Source organism: Aulonocara stuartgranti (genome assembly GCF_965226115.1).
Source record: "Aulonocara stuartgranti genome assembly, chromosome: 15".
Classification (NCBI taxonomy): Eukaryota; Metazoa; Chordata; class Actinopteri; order Cichliformes; family Cichlidae; genus Aulonocara; species Aulonocara stuartgranti.
This window is the reverse complement of record NC_138951.1, coordinates 8286491-8295510: the sequence shown is the minus strand read 5'-3', so window position 1 is coordinate 8295510 and position 9020 is coordinate 8286491. Positions and strand designations below refer to the sequence as shown.

The following is a 9020-nucleotide window of genomic DNA, read 5'->3' as shown; positions in this document are numbered from 1 at the left end:
TCACAATGTTCTCCTTTGCATCAACTGAAAACTGAGGAACATATAAGATTGTGGGCCAAAATGTCATTTAGCTGGCTGAGCTGAATGTCTCAGATTCTAGGGAAGTCACGATACCACTACAAATATCAGATTATATGAAAAGTATCAAAATTATGCATTTTTACCACAGAGAGAAATATCATTCAGCACATTTCTTTCTTATCTCCAAAAATAAACAGACATCCAACCTGCTGGTGAAATATGAAATATGTTTGTGTAATCCAGTTTTTTGTTTTTTTGAACAGGTGTAATTTATTTCAGGTGTCCATAATATCTAAGGCGTCAAAATGTCAAGAATTAGATTGACATAAATTCAGTGAGAAGAATGAAGTCTTTTGGGATCCTACGTAATCAGTCAGAGCAAATACTTCATAATACTGACAAGTATGAAATGTTGATTAAGAAAGTGAGAAAAGAGAAGAAGATAACAAGGCATCCTAAATAAATGACAGTAAAATTGACTATAAGCTGACAATTACTAGCAGGATTTCTATTGTAATGAACATTTTTTTGTGTTACACTGTCATTATTGGTCAATCAGTGTCACTGTGTGTAACCTGTGGAAGATGCAGTGCCAGGAAAAAGTAAGCAGCTTCCTCTTATGAGTGTGTGAGAGGTTTCCCTTTCCAAAATATTGCTACTGCCCCTGTCAAATGCATGCCAGTAGAAACCTAAAGAGGCCGAAATTGTAGTGTACAGTTGTCCCTCGCTATAACGTGGTTCACCTTTCGCGGCCTCGCTGTTTTGCGGATTTTAATTTTGTGCAATATTACATTTTTTTTTTTTTTTTTACTGTGCATTGTGTTCTGCGTCCTAATTGGCTGTTGACCATTTCAATCAATGTCAAGTTACATAAATCTTCGATCGCTAGCAGTGTGACTCTGAAGTGCTGTACTGTATGTTTGTAAGTTTTCTCCGCAACAAACAGACAATGTCGACTAAATGTTGTCACCTGCGGGTGCCTTCGATTTCAATCTATAATACTGCACTGATTTTTCAACAAGGTTTGAACTTTGAGATGGCTTAAACAAGAGAGAAAAGTGCGAAAATGTTCATGCCTGTCTGAGAAAACTGTATAAAGTCTGTTATAAATTGAAAAATTAAGATAACAACACTTTCATCAGTGCACTTTAACTCTTTAATAAAATAGAAATATCCTGCTAACAGTTGCATAGAATAGAGCTCTATGAATCTCAGAATCCACTCTTACAGATTTCACTTGGTTGAGGTAAGAAGGTAGGGCTCACAAAGTGAAACATTAATGCAGGCAAGCTGCACCGCTTACCTGAAATTCATTATATTATTTGCTTTAAAAGGTGGTTTGCACAAACATATTGCTAAGAACAGTTAAAACAGTTAAGAATCCAATGACAAAAAAAACCTTTGTGTACAAACCCCTTTGTTTACAGCAGCTTAGAAACATACACATTTTAACATAGTTAGCACATTTAAAATCCCAACAGACACAGAGACAAGCACATTGTAGTCCATAATAAGACAAAGTAAGGACAAGCAAAAACACAAGTCAGTAGCTGCAGTAGTAATCCGCTGTGAGGCACATCTGTAGGAGCTGTTGATGCTGATGTCACTCTTTAATGATGTAACAGGTGGCGGTGTCCCCGACTTCGCCGAGGGGGGTGAGGAACCTGCAACAGAAGAGGTGTCAGGTTAGGAACTCTCCTTCAAGCACATCATCATAGGGGATGGATAACATTTTTTAACTTCTCAAAGATCTCAGCGCATCTATGGAAAACAAACCTTAGGTGACTCAGGACTGCCGAAAGGTGAGAGCTCAAGGGAGTTCTCTTTGTCAGAGGAAGTGTTGTGGCGGAGATGGGTGAACTTTTTCTTCAGTGCTTCAGCAATCAGAGCTGCCGGGTCATTAAGCAATGCCGTACCTCCTTTACTGCGCCTCCTAACTGGTTTGCCCCCTGGAGATCTGCAAAACAGAATGAATATGCTTTGTTAGGTGGGGGGGGGGAAAGATCTACTTCAAATTACAGGAAAACAAGCAGGAAACGCCAGGATGCTGAACTACTGGTGCAATGAAGAAAGCATTCTGCAGCTTCAGATATAAAGAGTTACATTTTTAATGATTAGTTTTCTTTAAATCTGCATATTTACCTCTTCACTGAGCGCAGTTTAACATGATTTAAGTCCTTTAGAACATCCAGCATGGAGGGCATCCCTTTATTTTCAGACCCCTTGGTCCTCTGGTGACCCTTATCGAGATCTTTCTCATCCTTCCTTTCCTTTGACCCAGTGAAAATGCTAGGGCAGGGAGGAGGGGGGGGTGGTGGTGGGGGAGGAGGAGCCACATGGCGAGGTGTGGAGGTGAGCGCTGGAAGTGGATGGGAAAGGGAAATCCCAGGTGAGGCAGGCTCATTTGGGGATTCAACCAGACCTAAAACACGATGAAAAATAAAACAAGAAAAAAAGAAAGAAACACTCGGTTGGTGTTCTGAGAAGATGAAAGCATCTTGAAAAATGGGACAAAGACAAACACATTGTGTACCTGAGGCTGGAGCAGCAGTAACTATCAAAGCAATCTGAGCTCGCAGTTTCAGCAGCTCACTCTCCAGCGCTGTGATCTTCTTCAGAGCTTCTGAATCAGGCGTCTGTCTTACAGGTGGCCCTCCTCTCTGAGCTCGTATGAATGCTGGTTCTGGACATCTCATCACATCTTGATTTACAGTACTTCGCCTTACTGGAGGTAGGTGGTTCCTACGGAGACCCCACATCATTCGTATATTAATTTAATGTCTTACAGTTGTCTGGACAGAATGATCAATGCTGTCCTTTCATCTCACAAACATAAAAAGGTAAGATTCTGTGTAAATGCAGTGACATTAATCACATCCAACAAGACTGCCTAATGAGTGAATTTGTATGTTTACTTTTATGGAATTCAGGGTTGCAGGGAGGGTGATTTTATCTGTGCTGTGTCATTTTTGTTTTTACCTCGTTTTAGCACAGCTGTCACCCTCATCCTCAAACACCCACATGACATCAGCAAAGGAAGGGATGGCTGGTGTGTCCACAATGGGCTCGATATATTCATGGTGCCTATGGCCGAGCAAAGCGACCTGAGGAGACAAGGATAAGGAGGGATTACACGCTGTAAACGAGTACACAAGAGAAATAAGAGTCAAGAGATTCTAAAAACAGTTATGATAACATTAACTTCTTTTCATAGTGAAGCCTTGATTATATTCTATTGCAGACAAGGACAATTAGAGACAGTATGGGTGGTCATTCCTCTTATATTTCCTTAAAGCCCACCAAGTCCACCAGCAAAGCAAGAGGAAAGCTCCAGGGCTGGAAAATGAAGTCAATGCACAAGTGCCAAAAGCTGCAGCTCCTCTTTAAGATAGAAAAGAAGTCTGTAGTGTGGGGACACAGACTGCTATTATTGTTATTATCAACAACAACATGGACAACTGTAGAATGAATGAATTAAATAGTTTTTAATTAAAAAGCTGTCAACATGCCAAATGTTACATTGATCAACTGTAGGGTGACCAACTGTCCTCTTTTCCCCGGACATGTCCACTTTTCACGTTCTGTCCGGGGGGATTTTCGAGATTGATAAAAATGTCCAGGCTTTCCTATATTCCGACAGAGGACCCATGTGTGCTGCTGCTTTGTGAGTTGTTCTACGCTTACACACGGGACAGACAGCGCACAGCAACGCGCGTAATAATGTTTAAAAGATCCCAAAGCACAAATGGATCTTTTCAAATGAATTGCAAAAGAAATTTCCCTCGTATCGACCAAGTACTGGTAATTTTTCTTATGCAGATGAGGCATTATTTCTGTACCATTATTTAATTCAAGTTTTTTTTGCACTTGTTGACTTGTAAAAGCCTATATGACATAGTTTACAATTCATTAACCGCACAGAGAAGGCATCGTTTAAATATGTTTCTTTAAGCAAGTTCTTCATGACTGAGCCAAGTGTCCTCTTTTTTGGAAATCAAAATGTGGTCACCCTTATCAACTGCAGCTCTTGATTGTTTTATGCATGTACAAGAGAAATGTATTGTTTTCATTGCAAATAGCCATTTGTGTTGTATATTATATGCAACCGTGCATGCAAGTGTATGGACTCATTTAGCCAGCAGTGCTGACTGGGTAAAGTCAAACATGTTTTGTAAAACACAGATTGTACAATACCTGAAACTGGACACGTGGTGTCGGTGTCAGTGGGAGATTTGATCCAATCATCCGCACAATGCTGCGATACTGACCGCACAGCGGACTATTCCACACTGGAACCAGCTAAAATGCACGATGACACAGACAAGACAGAAACATAATGTCGCAACGTCAGATTTAACAGTTCACTGATTCAAGCAACCCACGGATGCCTCAGGAGTTTGAGTATTGCAAAACAAAAGAATGACACAAGTGCGTCTGTGCACATACCACGTCTGGAGGAACACCAAAGTACTCCAGGACGATGCGCAGCACATAAAGAACATCCTCTGCTAGGGACATTGGAAGGATGTTTTCTTGCACCAGCTGATGACTGCAAAGCTCTGCTTTCTGCTGAGTGTCTTGGTGGGAGGCCAACACAGAAAGGATGGGTCTAAGTCACATGCTTGAAACCTGAAACAAAACAACAAGAACAAAAAACCCAAAAATAACACATACGTAAAGTAAGATAATGCCTCACAGTAAAAATCACATATGAAACCAACAAACAAATAATGGTTCAAATATTGATACTAGGAAAATAATAACAATAATGATGATAATGACTATAGTAATCTGATAATCTGTGACCACCGATTCCTTCATCTGCCACTTCTCTGCAGAGGAAACACCACGACTCTCAAACCTATAGACTTACAGAGTTTAAAATATAACGAATGCATAGGTTTGTATTGATAACAAAGTAGCTTCAGACAGTTAGAGTTAAACATTGGAATTGTCAAGGTCAGAAAAACGTTAAACCCATACGAGAATGACCAGGACACAACCTACAACAGCAAAATGAAAGTAAGTGCAGCCAACGGTCGGTTGCTGCCATCACTGATGCTCAGAGACAAATGTCGGTCTCTACTACTGGATGTTGATTCGGCAGCAATCTCTCAGTGTACCAGCACACTGGAGAGAGCATGGCTGACTTTAGGTGTAAGTTACACAGTGTCCTGCCGTTCTGAGCAGTGGGGGCAGAGAGGCACCGCAGTGGAAAAGCTGCGTGGATCATCAAAATTAACGTGCATGACACCTCCGGGATTTCACACGATAAAAAGAAAAAAAAAACATATAGTCGCACTTACCGTCAAAACGTGAATTAGCAGCTACATTTCTCCCAAGCCATGTTCCCAGACGATACTGTAAACTAAATGATATTCACCGAGAATCTGCAGCTTCCCTTTTTTCGCTCACGCGTTCAGATTAAAAGGAGTCTGTAAAGTCAAATAACGCTGCAGCAGCGAGACGTCTTCTGGTTGGCTGTGGATACAGAAGTAGTAAGAGCAGCCAATAGGGGTGGGCGACTTTGCGGCGTAAGCGGAGGCTAGTCGACCAATCGGGTGATTGCACCAAATTTGTATTTGTGCACGAGCTGCTTCTGCCCTGGGTAAGAAACATTTAGCTACAAAACTACAGTTTAATTATAACTGTGATATATTTTAATAGAATAGCAGTTAAAGTGATTCCCCAATATCTGGTTATGAAGATGGAGCGAAAAAAGAGGAAATGTATTTTTTGTTAAGTTTATTTAGCCTTTTCTCCTAAAGTAGTTAGCTAGCTTCTTTGGCTAGCCACATTCTCAACGGCAGCGTAGCTGCTTGACTTGTTAACATTAATCCGGCCTGTATGTTTGACAATGTTGGTAGTTTTGAAACATTCATTAGGAATTGTAGTATGACCTCACACCGGACAGTTTTGGGATAGGAAAAGCTATTTAACAGCCGCACGTCGTTTACCTAACACTCTTAAGTAGATATTTTGTCCACCACATGCCAAACGTTGAGAATGACTAACTCCTTTGTAAATGTTTTTCACAGTCCGATAAAGTTGTTAAAGATGATGGATGCACTGTCGGTGGTGAGTCAGCTCCGGGACTTGGCTTCTGAGCCCCAGAACCGCGACGTGATAGTCCAGGATCAGGGCTGTCTCCCTGGGTTGGTTCTCTTCCTGGACCACCAGAACCCAGATGTCCTTTTTGCAACTCTACAGGTATGTTATTGGACGGGATTCAGATTATTTCTGAATTTCAATTAGTTACATAGTTTTAATAACATTAGGTTGCTTTCTGTTTTTAAGAGAGAGACCAGTGAAGGTGAAAGCTTTCATCATTGGGTCAAGGCTGGGCTGGAGCCTATCCAGCTGTCATAAGACTAAAGGCAGGGTACACCGTGGACATATCTATTGTGTGGCAGGACTAAACATAGTGACAAATGTTCATGCTCACATTCACAGCCAATTTAGAATTGCCTATTAATTAGATGTAGGATTTGTAAGACAGAATATTTGGAGATTTAGAAGTCTGATATTTCAATATAGCAAGCACTTTTCTTTCTTTCAAACACACACAATGTTATGGGCAGCTGTTTGTTAACTTCTTTACGCTCTACTTCAGCTCTGCTCAGATCCGACTGGCTCCTGTTTGTGATATTCCAAAGATTATATTCCCTGTTAACATATTGCTAAAAGGCAACTTTCCTTTTAGCAGAGTGCCATCTAATGGACAAACTGCTGTTTTACATTTTCATTTTTAAATGGCAGTGCATCAGCAAATAGCTAATGCAAACTCTACACAGAACGTGACAGATGGATTTGAACCTAGGACCTTCTAGCTGTGAGATGTGGCGCTAATCACTACACCACTGTGCATCATTTAAAAGACATATTTTCCATGTTTTCCAGTCTTATTACCAATTAAAGAAGGTTTTTAAAGCTCATAATGTGATTTTTACAGTGGTTGATCTTCCTAATTCAGCCCTCTCAGGGATTTGTCTCCTCATGGTCCTAAAGAAGGAATCTTTGATGTGTTATGTGAAGGTTTAAACCCCCACACTGTGAGCCTTTCTGAAAGCAAAACATAAATGTGATTACTTAGAGGTGACCCATCCATGCCTATTAAGTATACTTGCTTAATTCCTTGGGGGAGAAAAGTCTCCTGTAATCTATATTATGTGCAGGTTATATGAAGCATGTGAAATGGGTGATATGATACTTAATCTAAAGTTGATGTGCACTGATAATATCACTGTTGTGTCGCTGAACTGTAAGCATGGCTGTATATAAATCCCTTCTGTGCTATTTTGTCCTCAGACCCTACGTTACTTGGCTGAGTTATCTACCAACATCCCCACCATGAAGAATGAACTGGGTATGATGGTGAGCTTGGAGAATCTTTTGGCAAGGTGACACACCCATGGTTACTTTTACCTGTGAATGAACACATTATTTCATTTGCATTTTAATGTGGCTATGTAAAATTTACAGTGATACTTGGCTGCTTTTTCAATGCATAAATTCTGTGCCGTTTTTTTTTTGCATAATAACATAGTTATAAGTTTGTAATGAAGGTGAGTGTTCACACCTCCAAAGCACATGATTAAATATAACCTTTCTCCATACAGAGATGGTCTTTCTGTTGATATCACCTCTTTGGCCAAGGAAGTTTACGATATTCTCAATGCACCTGCTAATCCTCCGCCTGAGAGAAGAAAGAAACCCCAGTTCTTTCTCAATTCTTCCAACAAGAAGGCCAAGTCCATCACTCTGCACATACAGGGCTTGGACAGCTCTGTAAGTCGACTGCTTTTTACATACAGTTCATTTATGTAGCTATTATAATCACCAGTAAGTTTAATTATGTAATCTCTCTGTCATTAAGCATCGAGGTTTGTGCGAGGAAGCTCTTCTGAAGGTCAAAGGAGTGATAAGCTTCACTTTCCAAATGGCATCCAAGAGATGTACTGTTCGCATCCGTTCAGACCTGCCCACTGAGGTAACAAGCAAAGACAAACATTTACAACCCAACATTTTACCAACAAAGTTGGGATGCTGTGTAAAATGAAAATAAAGTCAAGTAAAACCACATTTTATTCACAATAGAACATATCAAATGTTTAAAATTAGAAATTGTACCATTTTTAAGAAAAGGTAATTTTTCATTAACCTCACACTCTTCCCTGATGTCCCATTTGCAGAGTCTGGCAACAGCCATCGCTGGCACTAAGGTGTTGTCGGCCCAACAAGTGATAAAGAATGAGGCAGGAGAAGAGGTGCTTGGATACTTGAATATACTTTCAGTAAAGAATATTAGGATATGGAAGTGTAAGTTAAAGTTTAACTATGAATTTGTTTGTTTTTTAAATAACATTGTCTTCAGGTTTATATTCCTTTGAAATCATCTGGAGTGGATGTGCCTCAAAACTCAGCCCTGCCGGATTACCTCCCAGAAGAAGAGGAGAGCCCTGTGAGGGAGGTCGATCGAGCAATTTCCCGCACCACAGCCAAGGAAGATTCCAGCGGTAGCTGGCTCAACGCTGCTGCCAGTTTCCTCACAAAAACATTTTACTGGTGAATCAGTCACAGGGAGGTGCTTTTAAGACTCATTCCAGTGTATTTAACTTGGATGGACATTACTTGTTGTGAGAAACCACAGCTGAGTCCTGGCTTCTACTGTAAAGTCAGCATTTCAGTTCTTGTGAGATGATCAGATTTTGGGCTAGATCTCTTTTATTGTTTGAGTTGACTGGAAACTAAAATGCTTGAATCATCTGTCCTCATTCGGTGTAAATATTTCTTTCAAATCTGTTTTTAAAATTTCATTTCCTCCTAAAATGTACAGAAACTGTTTACAATCCTGACTGCTTCTTTCTGTCCTGTTTTTAATTGTTGCTGGTTTATGCTACAGAATACAAATGTTGTTGTCACTGTACTCTGTTCTGTTTTCTTTCTTGGCTAAAGAGTTTGAAAAACAAAATAAGGTAAAATTACTGAATAGGTAACCA

The 9020-nt window shown here is 40.2% G+C and overlaps 2 protein-coding genes across 3 annotated transcripts; one reads left to right on the top strand and one right to left on the bottom strand.

The window, feature by feature from the left end:
* Positions 1–1163: 1163 nt before the first annotated feature.
* mtfr2 (mitochondrial fission regulator 2) lies at positions 1164–5478 on the bottom strand. Its single transcript, XM_082506728.1, has 8 exons — positions 5328–5478; positions 4468–4650; positions 4216–4320; positions 3001–3125; positions 2555–2763; positions 2164–2443; positions 1798–1978; positions 1164–1685 (listed from the first exon to the last, which is right to left on the bottom strand). Exons 2-8 carry the CDS (start codon positions 4537–4539, stop codon positions 1632–1634), a joined length of 1026 nt encoding a protein of 341 aa, XP_082362854.1. The 5' UTR covers positions 4540–4650; positions 5328–5478; the 3' UTR covers positions 1164–1631.
* Positions 5479–5529: 51 nt separating this feature from the next.
* Positions 5530–8904, top strand: armc1l (armadillo repeat containing 1, like). 2 transcript variants are annotated; one of them, XM_082506729.1, is made up of 7 exons: positions 5530–5629; positions 6060–6231; positions 7330–7421; positions 7641–7809; positions 7898–8011; positions 8214–8288; positions 8396–8904. In XM_082506729.1, the coding sequence occupies exons 2-7, from the start codon at positions 6079–6081 to the stop codon at positions 8588–8590; spliced, it is 798 nt and encodes a 265-aa protein (XP_082362855.1). In that variant the 5' UTR covers positions 5530–5629; positions 6060–6078; the 3' UTR covers positions 8591–8904. The 2 variants fall into 2 exon arrangements, with proteins under 2 accessions (XP_082362855.1, XP_082362856.1); XM_082506730.1 differs by lacking the exon at positions 5530–5629 and adding an exon at positions 5641–5750.
* Positions 8905–9020: the final 116 nt, after the last annotated feature.

Excerpts from the sequence above, each read along its gene's own strand:
- mtfr2 (XM_082506728.1), bottom strand. The coding sequence starts at position 4,539 with ATGTCCCTAGCAGAGGATGTTCTTTATGTGCTGCGCATCGTCCTGGAG. Across the intron at positions 4,321-4,467 it reads TTGGTGTTCCTCCAGACGTG|CTGGTTCCAGTGTGGAATAG; the intron begins GTATGTGCACAG and ends CGTGCATTTTAG. Across the intron at positions 3,126-4,215 it reads CACCACGTGTCCAGTTTCAG|GTCGCTTTGCTCGGCCATAG; the intron begins GTATTGTACAAT and ends TTGTCTCCTCAG.
- armc1l (XM_082506729.1), top strand. The coding sequence starts at position 6,079 with ATGATGGATGCACTGTCGGTGGTGAGTCAGCTCCGGGACTTGGCTTCT. Across the intron at positions 7,422-7,640 it reads TTGGAGAATCTTTTGGCAAG|AGATGGTCTTTCTGTTGATA; the intron begins GTGACACACCCA and ends TTCTCCATACAG. Across the intron at positions 8,012-8,213 it reads GTTCAGACCTGCCCACTGAG|AGTCTGGCAACAGCCATCGC; the intron begins GTAACAAGCAAA and ends TCCCATTTGCAG.